This window comes from Euwallacea similis, chromosome 3 (genome assembly GCF_039881205.1).
Source record: "Euwallacea similis isolate ESF13 chromosome 3, ESF131.1, whole genome shotgun sequence".
Taxonomy (NCBI): Eukaryota; Metazoa; Arthropoda; class Insecta; order Coleoptera; family Curculionidae; genus Euwallacea; species Euwallacea similis.
In genome coordinates this window covers 3,698,435-3,726,098 of record NC_089611.1, presented here as the reverse complement: position 1 = coordinate 3,726,098, position 27,664 = coordinate 3,698,435, and the positions used below count along the sequence as shown (strand labels likewise).

General features: G+C 33.2%; 3 protein-coding genes across 5 annotated transcripts in view; 1 reads left to right on the top strand and 2 right to left on the bottom strand.

Annotated features, from left to right (window-relative positions):
* Src42A (Tyrosine-protein kinase Src42A) overlaps window positions 1-18,692 on the bottom strand; it is a 32,820-nt gene extending 14,128 nt beyond the window's left edge. Inside the window, exon 1 of one of the 2 annotated variants that reach the window (XM_066406773.1) lies at window positions 18,046-18,692. In XM_066406773.1, the coding sequence (XP_066262870.1) occupies window positions 18,046-18,419 (374 nt within the window). In that variant the 5' untranslated portion in view covers window positions 18,420-18,692. Of the gene's footprint in view, window positions 1-3,030; window positions 3,238-18,045 lie in introns of those variants that run through there. The other variant, XM_066406772.1, reaches the window with a different exon arrangement.
* Window positions 18,693-19,180: 488 nt separating this feature from the next.
* Usp14 (ubiquitin specific protease 14) lies at window positions 19,181-23,319 on the top strand. The gene is made up of 11 exons (XM_066406128.1): window positions 19,181-19,350; window positions 19,451-19,626; window positions 21,442-21,549; window positions 21,604-21,718; window positions 21,804-21,979; window positions 22,039-22,290; window positions 22,350-22,415; window positions 22,467-22,649; window positions 22,764-22,863; window positions 22,931-23,113; window positions 23,179-23,319. Exons 1-11 carry the CDS (start codon window positions 19,335-19,337, stop codon window positions 23,259-23,261), a joined length of 1,458 nt encoding a protein of 485 aa, XP_066262225.1. The 5' UTR covers window positions 19,181-19,334; the 3' UTR covers window positions 23,262-23,319.
* Window positions 23,320-23,331: 12 nt separating this feature from the next.
* On the bottom strand, window positions 23,332-27,262 carry LOC136419635 (uncharacterized). 2 transcript variants are annotated; one of them, XM_066406125.1, is made up of 7 exons: window positions 27,033-27,262; window positions 26,820-26,875; window positions 26,111-26,297; window positions 25,589-25,849; window positions 25,340-25,534; window positions 25,150-25,281; window positions 23,332-25,090 (listed from the first exon to the last, which is right to left on the bottom strand). In XM_066406125.1, exons 3-7 carry the CDS (start codon window positions 26,237-26,239, stop codon window positions 24,794-24,796), a joined length of 1,014 nt encoding a protein of 337 aa, XP_066262222.1. In that variant the 5' UTR covers window positions 26,240-26,297; window positions 26,820-26,875; window positions 27,033-27,262; the 3' UTR covers window positions 23,332-24,793. The 2 variants fall into 2 exon arrangements, with proteins under 2 accessions (XP_066262222.1, XP_066262224.1); XM_066406127.1 differs by having other exon boundaries at window positions 25,589-25,816.
* Between the last annotated feature and the right edge of the window lie 402 nt (window positions 27,263-27,664).

Genomic DNA, 27,664 nt, shown 5'->3' with positions numbered 1-27,664 from the left:
CCAACTTTCACACAAAACAGATAAAATTTGTTGATTTCGTTATAGGGCCTTAAAAATCCAGCAACAAAATGTAACAGATATTATAAAGGGAAGTACAAAGTGTTGCTTCAGTATATAGTTAACAGTTCAGCCATAATGGATTACCAGTACAGAGGTTCTTTAATCTTGATATTTTTTAATCATACAAGTTTAATTAAGCTACTAAAGCAGAAGGCAGAAAATATTTCTATAACACCAAAGAGCAGGCCTATTTCTGGGATTAAGGACAATATTTTTTCTTCATAAAAATATCTTGTAAAAGTGAATTTCAAGTAAAACTAATGAGATGAGCAATATAATATGATGTATTGGGATTTAATAGATAATTTGATAAACACTATAAATCAAATTAAATCATGTCATGGTTAAAGAAATAAATCAAAATAAATCACTGGTTCAGTCACAGAAAAAAATTATAAATGACAGTTATTTAAAGGGATTAACCTCGTGATTAACTGGAACTAGTACTTTAATAAGGATCCTACTTAAATCAGAGAGTCAGAAAAAACAAGACAAATATTGTGCATTTAGTATAAAATATATTCATTAATCCTCGTGTTTCAAGATTAAATTACCTCAAATTAAGCGATATGATAGATATTTTAAAAGGTTAACATGAATGCAGTTAAAAATACAGTAACTTCACCTTAAAGCAAGTTTTAAATCACATAAACAATTGTTTTTGTGAGGTGGTTTATTCAGGCACAATTAATCATGTAATATAAACAACTTAAGAATTGATTTAATAAACCACTATAAATTTGAAAAATATTACTTACATTAGTTGGACAACAGGTATAGTGAATTTATGTTCAATTATAAAAAAATGTTAAATGTTTTATGATGAATTTAAATTTAATATGGTTTAAGTGCAGATAATATTTCTGTAATGAAATTGGCGTCTTTTTAAAATAAAGTGATTGTTTATTAAATCAATTGTTATAGATCTTAGTTGAGACCTGAGTTGCCTACTTTTTTACAAGCAATTAAATATGATGTAAACTGTTTTATGGTGAATTAAATTAGATTTAATTAATATATACTTTAAGCATTATTCCGATATTATAATTGAATCAGATGATTTAAAACAACTTGGAAACTATATATTAGAAAATAAGTTTAGCTAGCATAACCTTTGCTCTCCTTTACCGATATCTAAACCACTTTCATACAAGAAAAATTCCATTATTACATAAGGTTCGATACATTATTTATGTGTCGGATTCAAGATGTGGGACTGGCAGATATTTAAATACAAAATAACATCGAGAATTATACATTCACTTATTGCAAAATAAATCGGCAATCACTGACAATGAGAAGGTGGTACATGAAGATATTATGAAGGAGGATACTGGCTATGCGATCATCTCTTAACATTTTCGCAAACCGATAATTTCTAAGAAATTGTATTGTAATACCATGGTGGTGTTTTTATTACATTTGAGACAAGAAAAACTTTGAAGACGGAACTGAAAAATTCTTAAACCAGATAACAGTAAAGCAAGTACATAAGACAGTTTTTATCGATATCGATAATGCCTAGTTCGTCCACCGATGGATCGATTTATTAGCATTACGCGATCAGGTCCCGTTACCTCATCTAGACATCCGACATCCCCAGCTACTTATATAGAAGGACGAGAGGAAAATTTCCACGATAATTTCAAAGTGACATGCAGGTCATATTGTGTAAGCAATTATTATAGTAAGAGGATTTTTTTACACCATCCAACTCCTGGGTGAATCTCGAGGATTGATTAATTTCGATTCAAAAGAGATCATTTTGAAGTCTTAATTTTTTGGGAAGCACTGTATGCATGAGTTAACGAAACTTTTATTAATCTGAATATAAAACAATAAACCCATACACATAGCACTTTTTAAAAAATTAAAACTTCAAAACGATCTTTTTGGAAACTAAAATTCTAAAAGTGTCATGAATGGATTTTTGCTTTTTAGCGATTTTCTATTTATTCATGCACTGAAACCTACCAAAAAATCCCCGGGAAAGAAGAACAATAAAATTAAGTAGGTTTTCTTCCTATCTATTGAAAATTTCTTGGAACGAAATATTGCTAAAGTTATCAGAAAATTTTTTGTAAAAATGAACAGGGAAGGTTTAGAAAATTTCTCAAAGGTCCTTGAAAGTTCTCTACATCGATAATTTCCTGCTGTATTGCCATGAATCTAATAGAAAACTCCCTAAAACGAAGGATTGTCGAGAATAAGAAGATATTCCCTTCGTATAAATCATAATTTACTTTCAAATTTATTAAAAAATTTCCTAGAAAGCAGAATTAATGAAGATTAAAAGCATTTCTTCCTTGTCCATAGAATTCTTTATATATGGACAATTTTCTACTGGATCACTTTTTCATTTTCAGATAGTGAACACAAAAAGCTAATAAAATTCAGTGGCATAATTACAAAGAAAGCTAATTTCGCCCTGACGCGGAATAAAGAACGTGGTACCGGTTTGTAGCTTTTTTCGATTTACTTTGGGTTCTTTTGGTCTTACTGATCACAAAGAGATGGCACTTATTCGGTTTAAAAGGATGTTGTTTGGGTTTTGTGGGCCAAAGACCTCTCGTACCATCTCCCCTCGTCACGATTCATACTACTGTGCAGTATTCAAATCGAGTGAAATCGGAAGCGATACTTTTTTCATCTCGATTAATCTTCGACTTAATGAAGACCCGGTATATGGCAATTAAGCGGGTCTTGATGAGTTTATTCACCTGATGGCATTGCTTATGCCTAATATGAGTTGTCTTCACAATGAAAGCCCCATTGCAAATTCAGAAATCATGATTGCAGAACTCGATCCAACTTGGTTAATAAACAATACGTGAGCGAGATACCAAACAAAGCAGTGAAAACTATGTGAGAGTATCCATCATGGTCCAGCAGGTACACAAAGAACGTTCATCTTACCCATTAAATACATAAAAAACATAATGCAGCAAAACATCCACAACAGGGTTGTACCTGATCAAACATGCAAATTTACACAATGAGCATATCCGTCACTTGGTTGCATAGTAACCATGAGAAACTTGAAATGCAACCAAATGGGTACAGTTCCGACCGACCCGCAGGATCTAAACTCAATTGACTCGTACGAGCGGCGATGTTGCGAGATTTCTTTATGCGCGCTTGCTGCTTGTGAGTGCAACAACTGACAATCGATTCGCGTGTTGCTGTGAGCTCGATGTTCAATTGTCGCTGGTACCAATTGGGGTGGGGGTGCTGCTGAGATGTGTGTGTCTGAGCTGGTTTTCGCAGGAGTTTTAGAGTTTTTGGGTCGCAAGATGCATGGGAAAATCCTTTACGTAACGCGGCGTGGGATCAAATTGCGGTGTTCGGAAAAGAAAGTTTGTTGATGGCATTAAAATTTCTCAAATGGGGTGGAAAATGGCAAAATATGGGCAGAATGAGGTATGGCAGTTTTCGGAAACTGGAAAATTTGCTTGAGGACAACGTGATGTAGTTTCCCAGTTGTGAAACAGAATATGACTATCATCTGTAATTTAGTTGGAAAAGCAAATTTGTTATTCAAACAGTGAATTTGGAGTTGAAATTGGAGAGTTGTAAAAATTATAGGAATATCCCAATCGAAAACGATTAACCTTTGTCAACATGTGATTCCCCGTAATTTGAGAAAATCCCAGTAACAGAGACAAGAATCAATGCTAGCAATGATATTTCCAAAAATAAAATAAATTCGTCACTTCTTATGAATTTTCAAAGAATCCATTGAACGTCACTTTTTCGGAATCAGACAGAGGCTGCTGAAAGGAAGCCATGATGACGTAACAATGCATTCTAAGAAGCATCATTGCCAATTACATCACTGTAGTCTATAGCTTAACCTGGTTATTATTCACCGTTACCTTTTAATTTGACATATTTATTTTTAGTAGTTTTAAAATATTGAATATTTTTTTACGTAACTCTTCCATATCATACTTAGATTAATTCATATTAGAAACTAGAACCATCGCGAAGGAAAAAAATTTCGATTTAGTTCGAAAACTGGTATAAGGACACTTGCTGAGGAATTTTAAGTCCGGTGACTTTCTTTTATGCTGGCGCCAGGCTCGATCTTAATCGTAATTAAATAAACGGGGTATTCGTCAATTTCACCATCACCAAGATCACTGGCGCAAATCTGCTCCGCTAATTAACATACCACGTAACAATAATTATTATAATTGACAGATTTTTTTTTCATCGAAAACAAACCGATCTTATGCCTAAGGGGGACATCAGAACGCATTTTCACCTCTCATTGAAAATATCGAAAACATCAAGGACTTGATGTTTTTATGGAAAAAAAAGGAAGTTTATTAACAAAATTAGTATTATAACTGCACAATAGCAATAACCTTTTGACGACCAGATTCTAATACTGATGACCCCAATGAAGGCTGCAAATGGCATTCCATTCGCAACGCACTACAACCGAGGTTGATTATTCAACAACTAATTAAATAAAACAGCGTTAGTTTCGGGTTGTAAATCAATAATAACGCAGGTTACAATGTTATTGTAATACATAATAATTGGTTGTAAATCGGCACGACCCGACCTCGTTTTTGGTGGAGAAAATGTGTTATTTGAAAGTGCGCACATTATCTTCATCTGCAAAGTCCATACTAAAAGACGAAAGGTTGAATAAACTTAAGTCGTTAATGGATATGGGAGCAAAAATAGTATTTATTCATTCCAGATTTGTGAACTCTAACAAAACTTTGAAAAATTTACAATAATTCACAAAGATCTCAAACATTTACTAAATTTTTTGCTTCAATTAAATCGTCTTAAATTATTCAATGAAAAAAAAGCTACATAGTATGATATATTATTACTGTATGATTGTCACGACCACGACATTGAGGTTTATAGGTGATAGAGGTTAAAAAGACCCATTTTAAAGAGGTTATGACCAAAGTTAATTCTGACGTTAAACTCGGTCTCGAACAAATCTCCACAAATACATTCAAAAAACGGCAGAAAAATGTTTTTCCTGAAGGACATTCATTCATAGCAGGAATATACTTGTTACTTGTCTTGAGATTTCTCAATCCAATTAAACTTACCTACTTTCTCACATACATGGCAAAATTCCGGGAAATTTAACGACTAACTCTTGTATTATCGATATTGACATAAAAACTTGATTCGTACCAGGAAGTAGACAGTCGAAGCGTCCTTGCAAATATCATCGTCCTGTATTTAAATCCATTAACTATATATATATATATATATATATATATATATATATATATATATATATATATATATATATATATATATATATATATATATATATATATATATGCATATATCGAGTTTTTAAATGAGAACTTGAGGACATCAACGTTGTCTCGATATTAAAAATTGCCGTTTTTATGATAGGGTGGTTGTCTGTTCCTAAGGTTGAGAGAGATGTTAAAAGTACATTAAAAACAACCTCAATCGTGCATTGACTTGATTTTTGTAGTTTTCCACGTTGGAAAAGCTCAATGTCAGTATCGCGATGCCGGACATACTAATTATTGTTTGTTTAAACCGGAAGTATGCTTTTTATGTTAATTTTTGGTGGTTATTATTGTAGGATAATCGACAATTTTATAATGAACCATTAACTGTTTTTTACATACCAAACAAGTTTTTTTTATTAAAGGAAAATTTTCTCTTTGCTGCAACGAAGCCATTCTGGCGCTATACCACCACTTAGCTATCGGCATTAGGAGTGAAGATTGTGGGGCTTCAGGGCATTAACAGAAAACCGTAAAAGGCAAATCAAAGTTATCATTTGCCTTAGTGGAATGCACGTCTTTGGCGCTAGTGCCTCACTGAACTATCATTACCGTTCAGCATGCCTAAGCTCGCTCATTACATGGTATTAGACCAAGTCTGCCATGTGCAATCAGAAGGGCGTTTCCAATTTCCAACGATTTTTTTAACTCTTTTTTGCATAATTTAGTAAAAGTACCTCCAAGTGCTTTGCTTTGGCTGAGGGCTAAATGGGAAATTACATGATTTCGAAATGGTTTTCGGAATCTCTTCTCACGGCCGCAGGATTTATTTTAAAGTCATATTCTTAGAATAGTGTTGATACATATCTGAATAATGTGCTAATTGTGGATTCTGCAAAATACTATTTAGTCGAAAGATGTATTAGTTCCAATAATCTTTTCAGCCATGTAGGTCATATTATTAGTTTTTATACTTTAATTATTTATACATAATGATTAATAACTTTTATCTACAAGTATGTGCTAATTAACATGTGACATAATATCTTGAATATTCATATAGTCCTACAACGATTTCCCTCAAAGTGCGCCAATGCAAATTAAAAACATCCCAAAAAAACCAATCAGCACTAAAACCTCTTCTCATACTTTCACTGTTATTATGTAGATAATACTTTCCTCAATACTTATTCTACTAATTAATGGCTTATTGACTAATGACAGTACTCCGAATATATTGACCCATTATTAGCATGTCTTATTAAATCGAAGCCTTTCGTTCTCGCGTGTGTTTCCTAATGTTATGTTTTCATCTCGGATTTGCAAATTTCCTATATGTTGATTTTAATTAGCGGTGTGTATAACAGAATTCGCACCACGAGATTACGTTAAAAATGGATATGGGTTTGTTGGCATTTTAACCATTAGTGGCGCATTAAATTTCTTGAATCATTAAAATTTTCTATTAGTTTTCAAATATACATACTCACCACACTAACAAACCACTAACCATCTCTCTTAATCATTATCTCTCACATGCACGAAACCCGGATGCCAGTGGGCAAAAAAAAAGCGAAATTTCGGCACGTCCGGATCTTGGAGTCATTAACCGATCACGAGGTGCGCACATGCCACTTAACCATGACCTTGCCCAATGTAAATCAACTTCCGTAGAAGATTTTACTGTTTGTCACAATTTTCGTTAACAACAATAACCAACAGCCGCTTCCACCTACATATTATCTATCCTCAAAACAAATTTATTCTGTGTGATTTCCATTCTTTAGTTGCTTAATGGATGTGCCGCAATGCTAATGGAACAATAATTAAATGTGAAGTAAGGCCAAGTGGTAAAGGTCGGAAGTAGTACCACTTCTGGAAAAAGGCGGAAATGTGGGTTTATGTTTAATCATCGTTAATAAGAAGAATGGAGAAAGAAAGACGAGAAGCACCAGTAGTGTAGGCTTTGATTTTCGATTCCTTGGATAATCTGTAATTACCGGAATAATACGTTCTTAACGAGCTTAAGACTGATTTCAAACTGTAAGAAAAAAATGTTGCTCTCTGAAATTTCTCAAAGACTTTCATCCAATCAATTTAGCGACGTCTGAAGAACTTATTAAAAAGATATTCGTAGTGTTATGTCATCTTGAATGTTTCTTCTCCGTAACTGAAAAGACCAGCTCACCTTCGGTGATAATATTCTTCTGGTCTCTTTTTGGACATTCGGCCTACATTTTCGGACCTATATTAGGACCGTTACGTGAAATCTGCTCGTAATACTAAATAATAAAATTAGGATTTATATGGGTTTTTAATTGACATTTTTTAAATCGTTAATGATCGATAACCAATGACTATAAGTTTGGACGAAGATAAAAAGTGTTTTATTTTTTGACACTATGGTAAATGAGACTAATTTACAAAATCCAATAATGAGAGCTTCGACGCCCGAAAATATCTATAATTCGTAATCAAATCACATTTTTTATTCTCTACATATGAACTTTTCTGAACCCCTAAATTGGCAACACCGTACCTCACCTGTTAACCTCCTAAACCCTGCGTTCTTATTAGCGAAACTAGGCGTCAGGTGATCGATTAAGGGAGTTACATCGTTGCCACTGTTAGAAAACAGTGAGTTTTCTAAGAATTAATGAAACTGAGATGGGAAGTGTTCCGCATAACAAGGTTCTTAGACCACTGTAATGTAAAAAAATTACATCTACATCAATCATTTGATTCTTAGACTTGCACAAATAATCACGACTGTTACATTAGATGCAGAAGCAGCAGGAGCACCAGCAACAAAGTGAGAATAAAAAGAATACGGAGAGCCAGGGCGCCAGGTGACCTGCAAAAAAACGCCCCTAGGCGGCTGGAAAAATAGTAAAAATCCGCAATTATTAGCTTATCTCTCTAACAGAACTAATAGACGGTTCGTGTTTTTATGTGCCTCTTAAATTACACGCCTGTCATTTCAGTATACGCGTATCTACGGTTGAATGTCTGCCATTAGGCGCTTCTATTTATAGCTAGATGGTAGGAAAGCAGAGCGACTGAATGTGGCATATTTCTTGGTACTTCTCGCTTTGGTTTTTATGGACATGAATTTAATGAGCGACAGGTAGGTACTAAAATGAGTTTTGCCATGACATGGTTGGTTTAATAAAGATCGTTATCGACTCTGACCAACGTCAAAGTTCTGCTTATAGCCAAATTAATTTCTCTGAGGATCATCACACTAAATCTGAAATAATCCAAATTTTTCGCATTACAATAGGAATGGAAACAGGCAAATACGGTGTTACTATATTGTCACCCTTGAGTGGTAACAGCGCAAGTACCCAAGCCAAGTAACATCCGGTCGCAGCGTCGAATATCCTTGGAAGGTCGTTGAGTGAACGACCTACATGCAACCTTGACCGCCGCCAAGGCGACGCCCAAGACGCGGGAATGCCAAGAAGTGCGACGGTGAAAGGTGTGTCCTTTTGCATCTTTTTCTGTCAAAAACTGTCCCAGTTGTATAACCCCGCGATTTCTGTAGGTGTCATTATTTTTAATTAACTGGAACAAAACAAACAACGTCCATTGGAATGCATAGGCTTTCACCATCGCTAAAAAAATCATTATGCCAATGGTGGTTTTGATTATTTTTTCGTTAGCCCGATTACTGAAGGCTCAATGAGTTAATAGTTATGCTCCAGTATTGATAATTAGTTTTCCTCGGTTGTACCAGGCACTTAAAGCGGATCTTATTATCTAGTTAATGTGTTTTTGTTTAAGGTACCAAGCTCATCATTCACTTTCAGACCTTTTATCACACTAATACCAGTGCCAGTAAATTTTCATGTAAATATATGGAAATTATTACGTCTAGTATAGTTAATTAATCATTAGATTTAGATAAAAAGATTGCATTCATGCATCAATAAATTGAAAATAACAAATTTCTCGACTTTATGGTGAAGGAGAGTTTCTCAACCGATTGAAACCCACCTCACAAATTTCGGATATTCTGGTGAATGTGCCGCACTCGAGCAAATATTAGTTGAAATTATTAACACGATTTATGCCCAAAAAGTAACACACGGATAATCCACCTGATAAATCTAGTTGTAAATTTTGGCACAGATAACATTACACGCATTTTCTATGCAGTAGAATGACCGATAATACCGGGAAATATTAATATGCAACCTACAACACGAAAACCCGTAGATGCAACGATATGGTGTGGTTAAGAAATATTCAGTAGCGGAACAAATCGCCAATTTACACATGCATAACAGTAACAATAACATTAGGAAATACCTCTGGACTTAATACAATAATTAAAATAATGAATCACGGCAATATTTTCGATTTTCTCTTTACACACATGTAATAATATAGTTGGTATATCTCGTAGATGTTAGAAAAATGATATTATATTATTTATACGAACTCGGTGCTGCATCTTCTGAAGAATACTTAATGGATTTCGAGGGATGATACTACTAAGAGGGCTGTTATACCCCACACCCCAAAATAACCTATTTGGCACCTATTCCCAACCCATATTCCCTTTTCCCCCAGGTACCTACCTAGCCCCCAATCACCGTCAAAAACCACCGCATTAATCTTTTCGTCTCACCAAAACTATCAGAAAAACTTTTAAGCAAAGGCATCAAAAACCTTCTGAAATTCCCAGGTACCTACCTGGGTAATTTATTTCGAATTTTTTTTTTATTTCCCCAAAAAAGTTACTTTGCACAACATAAGACGAGTTGAAGGAAAACGTTTAGGTGCATCTTTTGTTAATACGGACTCGAAGAGTCCTAATGGGATGCCTTTGACATCCGTAAAAAAGTTGTTACTCTAACGTAGGCAACTTAATGTAACTAAATGTAACGGTGAACGCCAATCCCGAACCTATGCGGAACCGAAAATGCACGAGAAAATACGTTTCGTTTTTATTCTGCGATTCGCAATTAAAATCGAAAATTTACAAACGAATTTCTTTTTGCAAACTCGATTCGACCTTGGGTGCCGGGACAGTTTTACTTCGTGTATCTTCGTTTACATGCTTTTTAAATTGGTGCCACAAAATGTTGTCCACCGACATGGACTTTGATCACCATTTGCACAATGTATTTTAAATGGCAGGGATAGAAAAAGTGTCCCTTTTAGCTGTCTCGGCTTTGTTAGGTCTTTTATTTTTATATACGGCTTGGTTTGGTTGCATTAAAAGTATTGCTTCATTATCGTTTTTGCATTCGTAAACAGCACACCAAAATGAGTAATAGCAGCGAATGTATATCGATATGTTTAGATTCTATTTCTAATGAAAGTGAAAACACTTCAATTGATTCAAAAATTGCACAGCTGCGAATAAAACAACGGAAAAATAAAGAAAGTGTTAAAAAAACTAAACTTCGAATTAAAGAGCAAATGAAAAAGTTACATGTATTAGAACAAGAATTAGATAATGTAAGTTTAAATATTAGTAATTTGAAAAATATGCGAAGTATGGAATCAAGTGACTAAATTTACAAATATTTTTTAATTATTTTGATAGGTATACCAACAAAATTTCGAGAAAAAGTATTTTATTAAATAAAATATCATGAATGAAAATCAATTAAATGACATTACAGCTTCGGCACCATCCGAAAAAAATATTTTGTTTTGTGAACCATTTCATCAAAAACTCTGCCCAAAAATTCTATTTCCGGAATTCAAATCTACCAATTACAAAATTAATCGAATAATGAATCAATACCAGTACCTTGATGCCGAAAGAAAGGATAAAAATCGTATGAAAAAAATATCGTAAAATATCGGCAGGAACTTTTGGTATAGAATGTGTAATTACACTTTCAGAACTTGGAGTTATGATTGCATCTTTTGCAGTTCCAATTTTAATTCCATTCAGTGTAACAATTTCTGTTGGATTAACAACATTTATGGCAGTTTTGCGAAGTTCTAGTGGAATAATTACGAAAAAAATTAATAAGCATGCTGCAATTGGGTTGTTGGCAAAAAGTAAACTTGATTACATAGAAAAAAATTCTATAAGGCAATTAGAGATGGAAAAATCACTGATGAAGAGTTCAATGACATTGAACAGGAAATAAAAAAATATGGAAAAATGAAGATATTAATCTTAAACGAATACAATAAGAATAAAAAAGAACCAGCAGAAATTAGTAAAGATATTAAAATAGCATTAATTGAGAAAGGGAAGACAATCGGAAAAGCAGAAACATTGAAAAGTTTTAGGAAAGAACTAACTAAATAGATTCAAAAACGTTTCGCCATTTTTTAAGAGGTCTAAATATCTTTTAAAAAATAATATTTAAAATATCTTTACATAAATAAATAACAATATGAGTAAACAAATGTTTTCAAAATATTCTCAAGATGTGATTAGAGCTGAATATAAAAATGTACGTCCTGTTTCAATACTAAATGTAAATAGCGTAAACAAGAAAACTTTATTTCAAATCGATACTGGTGACAATTTCTGTACTTCTGATTTCCAGTACTGTATCACTGGAATGTATAAACATCAAGACGATACTAAATATTATGGTCCAAATTCAAATGTCAAACTAATTGACAATTTTGTTGGATACCTTTTTCCTCATGTCGAAGTAAAGAAACATAATAAACTGTTAGACGAGATAGAGTTCCCCGGAATTGTAGGAACAGTTAAAGGAGCTGTATCGTTTTCTGGTGCTCAAATTGCAGATGAAAGTTTAAAAAGTGTAATTACTACGAACGCATATCTTTTAAATTCAGGTTTTATCTCGAGATTTAGTTGTGGAGGAAATTTTTCAGTTGTTGACAAATTGGGGGATTTAGGTTTGGGATTTTTTTCGGACGTAAATATTCCTATCTATAAAGGTGGTTTTGAAATAACATTTACGAGAAATAATGACAACGAAGCGTTATACATGTGGAAAAGTAAAAAGGCCGATGGTACTTTTGACGATGGTACATTACCTCATCCAGGATAAATTGTAATTACGGAATTTTTACTAAGAGTACCAATTCTAGAGTACGACGATAACACTAAAGTTCAAATTATCAATCAATTGACTACAGGTCCCTGTCAATACGTATTTAAAAGTTGGCAATGTGTACAGCACAAAAATGTATCGGGAAAAACACTACATTTAGATATCACGAACATTTATAGGAATGTAGATAATCCGGTGTTTGCATTCGTAGCTTTCCAAACAGATAGGACTAACGATCAATTAAAAAATAACAACTTATTTGATCATGCACACGTAAAAAATCTTTACTTTGAAATTAATGGCAAGCGTTATCCGGAAGAATTTCTTCACTTAGATTTCGAAAATGAAAAAGACGCTATAGCTTATGATATATATAGTAAGAATTTCAAAAAAGTGTTTGAACTTGGTAATACAGTTTCTCTTTATCCACCTGCTTTATTCAACGATAGCCATACAATTTACTGTGTAGATTTATCTCGCCAGCCTGTCAATATCTCTGGTTTCAAAAACAAAATTATTCTTCATGTGAATTTTAATAAAACTGTCACTGCTCCAACGGGGACCTTAGAAGGAACGATATGTTACGTAATTGTTGTTTCAAATGTAAGTTTTTTCCACGATATACTAAAAAATACTCTAAAAGAGGAAATTTAATGTTTTAAAGTGAATTTAATCTGTTATATTACTGTTACACGATTATATAGTCAGTGTTTTGTTAATGTTATATGGATACCGAAGGCATCCTAGTAGGGCGCTTTGCGCCCGTATAAAATTTTTATTTTAATATTAATAAATAAACATTAAAATAAATCCTGAACAAAAATTAAAAATTTAAAAACTAGTTGAGTACGAAAAGTATAACAGAAATAGGACGTAAGTATAACACTTCTAGAGCGAATGTGTTAGGAATTTATAATCAAATCAAACCGATATATGAATATATGATGAATAAACATGGACTAAAAGATCCTGTAGCTAAGTTGAAAGAGGAACTTGAAAACGTTACTATTCAAATACAACAAACGCTTACTAGTACCAGTACGGATGCTTTGCATCCTAGGAGGTCGGAACGATCTCGTACTGAAGCGCAAACAGTGTGATTATAATGAAACGGAAGCCGGAGGCTTCCTTCGGATGCTAAAAGCATCCGGTACTGTAATTAACAGTAACAAAGAGATAACGAAAAGTGAACAAAGTGAGCAATTGAGGCAATTAAAACAGTCAGATAATGAGGTTATAAATGCGAATAATCATCAATCAGAAAATGAACAGGCACCTAACAAATTTATATACAATTTAAATGATAAATATAAAAATGGTAATTTAACCAAAAAACAAGTTGAGGAAATAATTAAACATTTAAAAACCAAACCACAAATGTGTTTGTATGTAACTAAACATCAAATATGCACAATAAAAGGACGAACTAAGAATTTTAAATGTTGTATTCATAGTTAATTTACCTATAAAGAAGTTAGTTTAAAAATAGTTGGATCTTTTTAAAATAAAAATATTAAATCTGTACAAATTTAAACAGCGACTGCCATCTTTGAAAGAAGTTATCAACCTCTGTTGCGGAGAAAACTGTGTTCATTCAAATTTCAGTGTCATTAAATTATTGAATCAAAGGTTATGTTGGTTGTGTTATTCCACTTTTTACTATACAGGGTGTCCGTTTTACGAGCTTAACCATGGGGATCTCGGTTATTTGAAGAGATACGAGGTCGGTTAAATTAGGGCAAAGTTGGGCATTTTTGAGCTTTGTAAGAAGCCGTTTGAAGAATTACAAAATTCCAATTACTTCTGGAAATACAAGGAAAAATTCGAAATTTCGAAAAAAGGATGTTATTTTTTCCTGGACTTATTTGAAGAGATAATTGAAAATGGCTGGCACATTGTCGTAGCCATTTCATCTCTATAACATGGCGGTTCCAAATTTGGAATTCAACGTTTCGATTTTCCGGAACCAACATCAACTTTGTTTTTTTTATAGGCGCCATCTTGGATTTTTACATACTTAAATTCAGTTTTTTTTTCTGGTTACGATGATGTATTACATGTTAAAATTCGGACTTGCAGTTTGGTGGAAATATTAAAAATCCTGTTTCTGCAAAGAGTGCCTTGGAAATAACATACATGCTTGTTTCGATAAACAAATTTATGACATTCCGGCTGAATTTCGCTTAACATCGCATACGTTTATAAATTTAGTATAATATCATATTAAAATGCCTTTTTCAAGTGAAGAAAAACGAGATATGCTAGAAATATATTACGCCTCACATAGAAATGTACAAATTACTTTGGAAACATATCTGCAACGGTATCCAGAAAGACAACAACCAGCAAAAAATTATTTTCTATCTCTTCATCGAAATTCAGCCGAGTTTAAAGTATTTTCTAAGCCTAAAAGACGAATTAATTCACTGAGTGAGAATGAAAAAATTCGAAATCGGCGGAATCGAAAGTCTTATGTTGTGCAAAGTAACTTTTTTGGGGAAATAAAAAAAAAATCGGAATAAATTTCTTTAATTTTCCCCAGGTAGGTACCTGGGAATTTCAGAAGGTTTTTGATGCCTTTGCTTAAAAGTTTTTCCGATAGTTAGGGTGAGACGAAAAGATTAATGTGGTGAGTTTTTGACGGTGATTGGGGGCTAGGTAGGTACCTGGGGAAAAAGGGAATATGGGTTGGGAATAGGTGCCAAATGGGTTATTTTGGGGTGTGGGGTATAACAGCCCTCCTAGTAGTGATGATCCTTATCTATCAAGATATATGATGAATACACAATAAGTACTTCATCATTCTTTTTTTTTCTTTAGACATGTTCATGAAAATACAGATATTGCTGTACTTATTAGATATTTTTATGCACAGGTTTGACAGTTTAAGGTGTATAGTATAATCAAAATAAAAGGTGTAGAGTATAATCAAGTCTTCATTTATCTACTCTTTTTGATTATGACACGCCCAGTTTCTCTTCTATCCAGGATTATTAGATAACATTATGTTTCCTTCACATCTCGAGTCCTGATTGCAATAATTGAAACCTGGACGCAGAGATACTATGCTTTCACAATATTCATTCTGACAGCTGTTGTCTACCCACTTAAACCGACTACGAATAAAATCGGCCTCAATAAAAATCTTCCACACAAACACCTATTATACACATTGCAAGAATGCCATTATACCTTAACGTTTAATCGGTATGTTTCCCGCGGTTAAACCATTTTGCTAGAAATCCTCTGCATAGTTGCCTAAATTATAGACCTAGACAATAGGAGTTATGTAACGAAATTAACGTGACTAATGCACTAATGGAGCAGTTAGGATAAAGTGTACCCAAATACCAATTAAAACATTATAATGACCAATAAGGCGAATAAATAATGGATGTTTTGCTGGAGATAATAATATAGTTATCAAAGCAGTAATGACATTATAAAAAACGGTAATTAGAGGAAGGACCCTCATAGGTTCTTAGATAAAGTATATTAGTAATCTTACTTTAAAGCAAATTTAAAGAACAAAAAATCAATATAAATAGTACCCCCAAATGGATTATGCATATACAAGTATTAATTGATAATTATGAACATCTATTCAAAGTCAAATCTGATAAATTCAGGCCATATTATAGACAGAACTCTGCGTAGAACTGCATGTATTGCCAACGATTTGTTACTGATCTCAGTATAGACCAATGATCAATAGTTAGGAATTTCACAAGGAATTTAACTAAATATTTAGTTGGCTTCAAAATTTAATTATTGGTTAAAATATTTATTTGACTAAATCTATGATAGACAACTTTTTAGAGGAAACAAACTTAGCATAATTAGCTTTTAATTAATATAAAAAAGTTATGAGATATCCCTAGAACGTTTCTAAACAAACAGTGATATCATTAACTCATTTTGAAGTTATCTGGAATTTATGGGGGCTGGATGATTTATCTATATAAATATTTGTTTTTTACAGTTAACTATCTCTCTGGCTTTTCTGTGATACAATTTATCTAACTAAAACCTGTAGATAAGATAAAGTAAACACTATTATAATATGTGGAATTATAACAATTACCTAAATAAGAGTACTTTGAGAAGTATTCCATGTAATACAAAACAAGTAGGATATTCCAGTATTCAACAAAGCATTTAGCAAATTAACATGTTATATTTGAAATACCTATTCAAATCATTCTTAATCAAATTGAGTTGGTTCTTAATAGTAAGTACTGGTATATCTAGGGTGTTCCAGTTGTTTTTAGCATGACTTTAACATTTGATAGAAAAATTCAATCGAGAAAAAACCTTCAAATAAACATAGGTCTGAAAGTGCTTGCTTTTTGAGAAACAGGGTGTTAAAAATGTCAAAAAAATCGTTTTTTTATTATCTCGTCTTAATTTTTGGAATTATTTCAATTAAAATTGGTGATATGATATCAACCAATGAGCAGCTTTATTAGGTGGTAATAATATGTTTTACATACAATCAGTGATGGCATTGTGGGGTTACACCACCATGAATTAAGACAGAAAATTTAGGTGGGACTGTTTAAAATAAAATTGCATATTTTTCCTTTTTCTTTTTTTATAACCGCCTAATAAAGCAGTTCATTGATTGATATCATGTCACCAATTTTAATTGAAATAATTCCAAAGATGAAGATGTGATAACAAAAAAAAAACTTTTTTTTTTGACAATTTTAACGCCCTGTATCTCGAAAAGCAAGCACTTTGGATCTATGTTTATATGAAGTTTTTTCCTGAATTGAATTTTTCTATCAAATGTTAAAGTCCTGTTAGAAACAACTGGGACACCCTGTATATGTAATAATGCATTAAAAATATTTTTAGTAAAATCAATTGTAGCATTATTTTATGTAACTCATAATAGAACTTCAAGGTATTATTTTTATAATAATACATAAGGTGATTCAGAAAAAAATGGGCTCTTTTTGGCTATATGTAGAGCAAGTTCTTGTAGAAGTTAAATTATGAAGAAGGCTTTAAACTTATTTGGGGACATGCAATGTTATTTGTGGGACTAAAAACTTAATTTTTTTCCAGTGTTTTACTTTACTAAACTAAATTTCACATTAGGAGTGAAATTCATGGGGATGAGTTTTTTCTTTCCATTCTTAAAAAAATTGTTGGGTGAACTTGTAAAATTATTAATAATTGAAGGGAAATGAGTAATAGAGGAACAGACTTCACAATTTAATGCGCTAGACGAAAATATCAGATTTATTGGTGAAGTTCCGGCAATGAATATCATAAAAATAGTTTTAAAAAATTAATTAATTTTTGAACCCTGAGTTTTAATGGAGATAGTAATAAGTTTAGGAATAATCTTGATGATAAGTAATTAGTAATTGATGATAAGAAAAACATAAATTGTATATGGTTGACCCCATACATCCCATACACCAACTCGTTTATAAGACTATAACCTTACTGTTCGATTGCAGGTATATCAGTATATGTTCTGTAGTGCTCCATTTATTTTCAAGGTAGAGCCTCTAAGTAAGAATAACTAGAATTCTTGCAAGCGTGAGTATAAGTATTAGCTATCTCAAGTGTGCATTGCAAATTATTTTGCATTCTTTCCCATAACTATCTGATAACTACATAATTGTTCCAATATCATCAAATGATAATATATAAAACCAAATATCTAATTACATATAAAATTTTGGAACATAAAAATGAAAAAAGTTTCAACTTACGGTTCAGCTTCAATACTCTTCAATATAGCCACATAGTTTGATGGAATGTACCCCTCTTGCCTTGTCCTCTTGCTCCTGGCCAACCACCAATCCCCTTGGGTGTCATTTAAAATCTCCAAATGTTCCCCTTTACGAAAACTCAAGTCCTCATCAGTTCTTGCATCATAATCATATAAAGCAATGAAAGTCCTTTCTGTTCTAGCACTGATGGGCTGTTCGGGTTCTGGGCTTGCTACTGTTGGTCTTACTACCTCGATAGGTGGAGTGGGCTGGGCTGAGTTTACAGGCTGAATAGTCTCATCAGGCGGCACTACTGGGCCTCTATTTCGGTCCTGTCTTTCAGCAGTCGAGGGGTTACTGAAACAGTTACCCATTTTCCTCAAGTTTTTCACACATTCAAATGTCACAACAAAGAAACATCACACTGCAGTCACTAGAGTTTTTCTGAGTAATTGATAATGATGGGGTCTAGTAAATTGTAGAAACACAGGAAATGGTGGAAATATGCATTGTTGCGACTGGGAAAACACGATAACAACGCGGATTATTCAATGGGAAAGGCAAAGACTGTTTTTTAATCTACTTTTGCAAATCGTTAGTTAGTAGCAAATCCAACTTTCACTTGTTTTTCTTGTAATATCGTCTTGTCAAATATGTGACGTTTGTGATCTTGATGAAAGTTGACACATATTGTATTTTGTCTCTGACGTCATGTATATGCTAGATTATCTGTAATATGTAATAATATTATAAGGATTAAAATGTTACAAAAGCATATCTATATTACTCAGTTTTAGCATATATGAAATAGTCTTATATGTAATTTATGACAATTCGATTTTACAATATGTGTGAAATTGAATTTGAAATGAGAAATACTAGTGTCAGGTTTACTCAGCTAAGTCAGAAAATATCAATCAAAGTTACGAGCAAATTTTAATATTAGTAGATAATTTAGATTTGAAATAAAATGTTTAATGATTTCCATTATAAAACATCAAATATGATAAGCGCTAAACATTATTATCAAGTTTATTAATTTGGAATATCCTGCGCACTCTGACTGACGTTAGAACATTTGTTTTATCTATATTTCACTTTTATATTAAACATCAAATCACAATTCTCAACTGTCACTTTCGAAAAATGACTTTCAAGTTTTAACTACATCTCATCAAAACTTTGAACTTTTATGCGATTTATAGTCAGTTTGAGTGAAACTGTTGTGTTAACTGTGTTAAAAAAACATTGAAACAGCTTTTGCCCTCAATTTTCCACACCTCAAAAGCATGCCACAATACAAAGGTAGGTCAAACATTCGAATTTTTTTTATTCGCCCTTCTAACCTCACCACCCATAAATACAACGTTTTCAAGCAAAATCATGTTTTTTCTATTGTTTTAAGTTAAAGTAAAATGGGGCAAGGAGGCGTATCAAGTGGAAGTAAATACGGACGAGCCCCCGGAGCTTTTCAAGGGACAGATTTTCACCCTTACTGGGGTGCTACCAGAAAGGCAAAAATTAATGATTAAAGGGGTTACTTTGAAGAACGATTCTTGGGACAATTTTAAGCTCAAAGATGTAAGTAGTTTTAACATGATTTTTATGAAATTATAGAGGAGTTTTCCTATTTGGTAGTTTGTGTAAAAATTTCTTAGTCATGGTTATTTTTTGTGATGTAGAAGAATTTGTTCGAAAAGTGCATTTTAACATGGGTTGCTACTTTTCTTAACTTCTGAACTACAAAAGTCATAAAAAATAAAAACAAAGTTTTCAGAAAAACTTAGAACACAGAATCTCTTTCATATAATATTCAGCCCTTTCATTCTATTTTTTTTTATTCAAGTGCAACAGTGTTTCTGATTTGAGAAAGCAAAGCATACATAACAAAATATTAAGTCAAAAAATTCCAAATTAAAATATTTTCAAAGGGATTTTCACTTTCATAGTCTGTTTGTAATCTGGTTTTTCCTTCCTAACTTCAGGCATTTGCTCTATCATGTAGTAGTATATAATTTGTTTAAATATAGGTTCACTGCACTTAAAAGGTTTTAAATTAAAAGCCAAAAGTTTTGTCTGTAACCATTTCTTTTCTTATAAAATAAAAATGTAAGAAAACAAAAATAAATCACTAATTAATCAGCCCATATTCACACTTCCAGGACTTCTAGGGAGGATAATTGTTATTTTCTATACAATGTCTTCTAAATTATTTTTTATGACCTCCTGTAAAAATTAGATAACCAATACAAACAATTTTGTAAAAATATTAGACGACTACATAATCAAAACCACATACTACATTACTAACCCTTGATTTGTTTTTTTAAAATATAGTAAAAAAAATAGATTGTGTAGTTAATCATCTCACATTTAAACTTAGATTGAGCATTACCTCTCTTCTTCCAGGATTTCCAGGAAGGGTTGTTGTTTTTTATGATATTGGCTAAGATATTGTTTCTATCATTATCTCCTTCAACTCTTTTCTAATGACCTTCTATAAAGATTAAACTTGGCATATACATTACATTGAACAGTGTACATTTTATATTGAATCCTTGCTTATGAATTCATCATGGAATTTGTCGTTAATACCGCAAAGACTGGCTTCCCTTGTCCTTTGATCTTTCCTTGACGTTCCTCAACTCTTCTTTTATTTAATTCTAAACAGCGTTTATGTTGGGGTTCTTGTTTTGTATTGGAATCAACTTTTACACACATAGTAGCAGCAAATAATAATACGAAGATGAGCTGTAAAATATGTAATTTCATGAAAGAAAGAAAAATTGAGAAAGATTTACTATCAATTTTAAACAGTTTGTAAGTTAAACTTACAGAAAATGTCTTTATAAAGAACATTTTTGACTGTAAAAGACACTTTTTGTACACACAAACACAAAATAGATAATTTGCTGATTTTAGGTTCAGCGGCGTTCTAAATAGAGCAAAAGAGGTTTTTGGATAGTTATAAATAAAGCAGGGCTGGCAACAAAAAAAAAGAGTATTTGATAGCAGTATAAAAGAAACTTTGAAGTAGTATTACCTATTGCAAAGGACCTAAATTTAGACTTTGGAGGTTTGGAGCTAACGTCTTAGTTTGTTAAAAATGATCAAAAACAAACTTTAACACCCTATAGGTACTTAGTATCTCAGTAAAGTGCGACATTGCTGCAGCTTTCTTAAATTGGAATGATTTATTGCATGTTTCACATAGAACGTGTAGTTAAAAAATATTTCTTCTTAAAAATTGAGGATACCTTGTACCTTCACCCTGCACAGCCCTCTCAATTTAGTTGTGACGATTATTACCCACTCTAATTTTATTATTTAATTTTACTTCTCCCCTATATCCTAATATCTCTTTATTTTCAACTACAATCCTTTCTTCTCTTCAAGAATGTAACCGTATTACTGGTGGGTAGTAAAGAAGAGGATGTTCCTAAGGAACCAGTTGAAAAGACTGTTTTTGTGGAGGATATGAATGAAAGTGAACTAGCAACAGCGGTAAGACAATACAAAACACAGAACTTCAATACTCTAATTAACAAATTAATGTAGCTCGACTTGCCAGCTGGTCTGATTAATTTAGGAAATACGTGTTACATGAACGCCACTGTTCAGTGCCTGAAAACTGTGCCAGAATTGCGGGAAGCTTTGCAAACTTACCAGGAAGGTACTTGAATTGTTTCAGTTAATCTTCAAAATTCATATTAAAAATTTGTTATAAGAACTTTCATGGTAAGACAAACACTTAACAGGGGTTGCTGTGGCCGGTGGAGTAATTCCTGCCCAATCAATGACTGCTGCTTTAAGAGATCTGTACTCTACCATGGATAAAGGGCACACAGTTCCGCCGATAGTTTTATTGCAAGTGTTGCACATGGCTTTTCCCAGGTTTGCAGAAAAGACTGAGCATGGTGGTTTTGCACAGCAAGTACGACAATATTTTTTCTAACAAAGTATATTTTTTAAGTAACAAAAGAGTGTTTTTAGGATGCGAATGAATTTTGGACGGAATTGGTCAGAATGTTACAGCAAAAATTGCCTTCCAAGTTAAGTAATTCCGAGTCTAGTCAGCAGAAATTCAAGTCGATAATTGATCAATATTTTGGAGGAACTTTGGATGTGGAGCTTAAGTGTGATGAGGCTCCAGAAGAGCCTGCAGCAAAGAATCAAGAGCAGTTTTTGCAACTCAGTTGTTTTATGTCTACCGATGTCAGGTATATGCAATCTGGCCTAAAAAGCGTAAGTGAAACTCTTCTGTCATTTTCTGTTCTATATTTTTTATTGGATTTACTTTTTAGAAAATGCAAGAGCAAATTACGAAAAAGTCTTTAATGTTAGATAGGGACGCAGTATATACAAAGACGGTAAGAGTCGTTACGTGGATATTTTATATTATTATTGTTCTGCGTTTGCAGTCAAAAATCAGCAGATTGCCGGCATATTTAACAATACAATTTGTGAGATTTTTTTACAAGGAAAAAGGTTCGATCAATGCGAAAGTGTTAAGAGATGTTAAGTTTCCAATGGAGTTTGATGCATTTGATTTGTGCACTCCGGAACTGCATGAGAAATTAGCTCCTGCGAGAGCTAAATTTAAGGTAAATTTTTAGTATGTAAATGCAATTTGAAATAAAATCTTATTTAGTTTTGAACTGTTTTAGTTAGAAGTTTTTTAGTATGTAGCGTGTAAATTCATAGTTTTTTTGGATTAGGAATTGGAAGATGCATTGGTGGACGCTACGAAAGAAAAAAGGGACGTTGATACGAAACAAAAAGAGGTCAAAAATTATGCGCCCTATTGGTTTGAAGATGGTATGTATGTTATCTCTTTGTGTATTCTTTTTTTACTTTACAAATTCTTGATTTGCCATATTTTCAGATTTGGGCAGCAATAACAGCGGATATTACACCCTGCAAGCAGTCTTGACTCATAAAGGCCGGTCGTCTTCCAGCGGTCACTACGTAGGGTGGATCAAGATAGCCGGCGGAAAATGGGTCAAATGTGACGATGACACTGTCACCCCAGTCACTGAAGAGGAAATTTTAAAACTTTCAGGAGGAGGTAAGTTGAACTTTGGTAGTTGAGCACTACTTTGAATTTTTTGTTATTATTATTTTTTTAATAAGGTGATTGGCATTGTGCCTACGTCCTCCTTTACGGACCACGCTTGCTGGAGATAAAGTTAGACGAGATGAAACTGGATGAATAATTTTTTTGCATTAAAAAAAAAATTGTTAAGGCAAACCTTAATATATGCGTCTAAAAATCATAGTCGGGTTTTATTACATGGGTTTATTCAAAAAATCACACTATAATACAAATATTGCTACAAACAAACGTCTATAACGTCGATGGAGGAAAAGATGCAGCGGAATAGTCACGATGATTTATTCATTTTGAGCGGGTGCATTTTTTCCTTCTGAGTCTTATTTACAAAGAAAACCATTTGCTGTTTGTGCAAATAAATCAATAAAATAACCGCAACAATATGGTAATACAGAATTCGAGTCTTGAAAGCTTCACGGATGTATATGGAAATATTTGTTCTTGATTCGAGTGACGAACTGAAGTTCCAATAAAATTTAAGTAGCTATTTCAAACGAGTTTTGATATCTGCTCCAATGAGAGTTAAAAATTGGTATTTATCGATTTTATTAGAGCGAATACATGAATCATTCCAAAAACTTGAAACATCATTCTTGTTGCGTGAATTTTTCATTCTAAAAGCCACTCTCACATTGTGGATGCTTCAATTTCTTGAATTTATTGTCACTGAAATCGATTAAAGAAATATCTGCTACTGCTGAAGAGAGTGGGTTTTTATTATACGTGAAATCTATATCAAGAACAAGATGAACATTTTGAACTAAAGAAAACTAATTTTCTTACTTTACAACTTATTAAATTGCTTTAAAGAATTATACACAAACTTATCCGAAATCGATATGAAATATTACTTCGCTTTTTATTGCCTTTAAACAACGACTCCATAATAAAGGGGAGCATCCAATTGTCGAATTTCGGAGGCGCACATTTTCGAATCATTTTGAACTTGGCCCAAGAAATATAACTAATACGTACCATAAGGTACAACAAAGGTTTTACGAATTAAAGGTGAGTATTAACATCATCTCTGATGGGTAAATTTTAAGGCTCCAAATCTGCACCAGTTTATTCTGATATACTTTGAACAAGAGAGAAAATTCTGTAAAATTTGTCTATAACCTGCAACATTTCTGTGGCAAATATATAGTTAAATATGGCAGAAATATGAGAAATATTACATCAAGTATAGAAGTCGGATTTTAAAATGAATCTACTAGGCTAGAAATTTGATTTATTTATCAAAAAGGTCTAAAAGGAGTTATTTATGAGTGCTATTTTAATGAAGACTAAAATCCTGAGCCGAAATCACTAGGGTTGTAAACATTAGGAACGAAATTACAAACCACACTGCAACTACACTTCTTAATAACTAAGTGAAAACATTTTATCAAACGCTAATTAATAAGTCAACGGTTTTGCAAAAACTAATCCTATTCATATCTAAAACTCATTAAAAAAATATTGTACTATCGTTATTTAATCGACATCTAACTAAATGGCTTTATTGAAGACTCACATCCTTCAAAGGCATAACAGTCTTCAGCAAAGCTCAGCAGTGAGGTGAGTCTTTATTACAGAGAAATTTTGTCAGGTAAAAGCTGACCTTTACTAGAGTTTGTTGAACACTAAAGGTTATCATGCCATCCTATAAGGATCCGAACTTTTCGAAGAACACGGCTGCACATCGTCTATTTCTAAAGTTAATTTTTTCACAGTTGTAGTGGCTATTATCTGAGTATTTACGATGGCTCTAAAATTGTGCGTGGTCTGATTCGCTGATACAACTTTATGCTGCGGGCTGCCCTCCGGGGATTGTTGGCGATCTTGGAGGGTCATGCTGGGATCTTCACCCACTGGATGATAAATTCTGGCTTTGCATTGCTGAATTACGCAGATTATTAGGGATTCTAGGCAACAGACGTATCCTAAACTCTGTAGAAGATTTGAGTATTTCAAAATAATTTTTTTTTTAATTGTTGTATTTAACATACCCCGGTAACTAACAACTGTTGATGAGTCCACTTAGGAACCCATGAAAAGGCCTCTGATAAAAACACCATGTGGAATAACAGAGAAGAAGCTATGAGGAACAGTACACTAAGACTTACATACAAATATGCATTCTGAAATGAAATTGCTTAAAATACAATCTAAAAGAGGTAATTTGCTTAAAGTACTTACGACTTTTCCCCAATTAAATGGAAACAAGTACACAGTATGGGAGATATCAAGGAATAACAGGAGACATGTCACAAAAATACTGAGGAGGGTTATGAACATCATAAGCCTGATACGACCCACCAGAGGCAGCATGAAAAGTCCTACTTTCACTGTCCCTGATGTGCACAGACAGGCCAAACACGCAATTGTGGTGGCCTAAAAAAATCCTCTAGCATGATTCACCATCAGGAATTTTTAATAGGTGCATACCAGAAACAGTATTCTTAGAAAACCCGTGGGGGTTTTCAAGTGAGCATAATCGCAATAGAGGATCACTCCCGAATAAAGAGAGAGATCCGGCGAAGGGGCCATTCTGCGGTAGTGCGAATGGGAATCCCACGAGTTGACTGTGCCGAGAGGCGAGTCCAACTCGCAGCCTTCTCCGGCCTCGCATTCGGCGTTCAGGGCGTCGGTCCGACTGCCGGCTATCTCGAAATCCTGCAAAACACACAGCATGCCATCCGAGGCTTCCTGGAAACAGCAACAGCGAACGTACAAAGCGTGTTCAGGAACAGAGAAAAGTGTTGCTAAAGAAACTAGGTATATAAATCTACTTACCTATTTTTATAAAACTTTTGTTGTCAAAAATCAGGCAAAGAAAACAAAAATAACAATTAACAAAAAAGATTTATTGATACTCTACAATCATGCACAATAATATTTATAAGAAACAATATATAAATCATGCAAATAAAGAAATGAACAAGATTGCATTCAAGTCTACTGCTATACCTGAATCTCTTCAGGTTTATAGTTTGTCGGCTCCAGGTCTCTGATGTCGTCCAGAAGGAACTCAATCTCGTCAGGGCTGTATAATATGTCCGATACTGAATTGATATATCGGCTCGGCTCAGACTGCATGTCACTCCACCCTTAGAGCTGAGGCGTCGCCCCTTTCCAATCCATTTCTTCCTTTTGACTATAAAAAGCAAATTACTAGTAGTACTGAAGTGAATTTCTATATTGAAAAGGATGTGAATTAACTAGTATTTAGAATTTTAGGAAGGTAGAACTTACAGTTTTCTAGAAAAAATCAAATGTTTTATGAGATACTATTTGAAACCAATATGTGTAATTGTTGGTTCCTAGCATATAATTTTAAGAATTTTTTGATTACACAGTAAACAGTATTTATTTCCTAATCAAATATAACAAAAAGAATGTAGTAACTACAAGATATTACAATACAAATATAGGCAGTAGGTGATGGAGAGGAAAACAGTTCCTTGCACATTGTCAGTACAGTGACATATCAATGTTCAAATATTGGCCCCAAATATAATTTACAAAAGAATATAAGTCTTGACCTCAATTTTTTTGGGGCAGGTACATGGACCCAAGCTATATTTACTTTGCCAAATAGTACATTTTTCAGACCTTTTTCTAGGTCAAATCATGCATAAATAAATACAATAAACTTAATCCAACTCTCCAAACTAACCTGTCCAAGAATCCCACCAAACTGCATCCCAGATATCAGCCAGCTTTAGTTTGAAGCTGAAAAAGAAAGAATCAATGCCTCAAATGCCTTCCAAGCCACAAAAAAAGTAGTCCCTCAATACATATAATTAATTATTGGACTAGAAAAGAGTTTTTCTGCAGTTCTCCTGACCTAAAAAGCCTAAAAAGGGTTGTGCTGAATTCATCCACTTACCTCTAAACAAAATGCCGATGGTGAAGATTACTTGAACGATTCAAGATTAATTTTATAATAACATGTGGGGTTTACGTGAGAAGGAACATCTTAATTTTGAGTTTTAAAGAGAAATTGGGGAAAATTAAAATAGGCGGACGCCATAAACACGGCCATATTTATTTGATTTGGCACATAATGTCAACGTCACAATTGTCCCGAGGCTATTGTCATATACGAGAACATTTGCAATGACTACATTGCTTAGGATAAATTGCGTCTCTTTTCAACATGAGAAAATATATTAAGCGCTCTCACTCTTCAATTTGGAAATTGAAGCTAGGAAGTAAATATTTAGGGCGTACGCATTGAGATGGCGCCACGGGTGGTAAAGAGCTGTAAAGAAATATATGAGGTACAAGGTGATCCAATAAATTATTATTACAGGGTGTCCCAAATTCGGAGAATGGAATTGAAAGACATTTTTGAGATTAATTTACTGTAAAATGGATTATTGTTTATAGCATTGTGAAGTAAATGTGAAAAATTTAAGATTTTTTCCTAAGAAATTATTCAAGTTCTAATCTCCGCAATTTTTAGACTTGTGTTAAATTCAATTATTTTTTATTGCTATTTTGATAAGTGAACGAATT

What these genes read in the sequence shown, in the direction of transcription:
- Usp14 (XM_066406128.1), top strand. An exon ending in ACAATTTTAAGCTCAAAGAT is followed by an intron (nt 19,627 to 21,441) that starts GTAAGTAGTTTT and finishes CTTCTCTTCAAG; the next exon opens with AATGTAACCGTATTACTGGT. An exon ending in CTGCGAGAGCTAAATTTAAG is followed by an intron (nt 22,650 to 22,763) that starts GTAAATTTTTAG and finishes TTTTTGGATTAG; the next exon opens with GAATTGGAAGATGCATTGGT.
- LOC136419635 (XM_066406125.1), bottom strand. Translation starts at nt 26,239, where the DNA reads ATGCAGTCTGAGCCGAGCCGATATATCAATTCAGTATCGGACATATTA. An exon ending in TTCTAAGAATACTGTTTCTG is followed by an intron (nt 25,535 to 25,588) that starts GTATGCACCTAT and finishes GGATTTTTTTAG; the next exon opens with GCCACCACAATTGCGTGTTT. An exon ending in AACAGTTGTTAGTTACCGGG is followed by an intron (nt 25,091 to 25,149) that starts GTATGTTAAATA and finishes AATCTTCTACAG; the next exon opens with AGTTTAGGATACGTCTGTTG.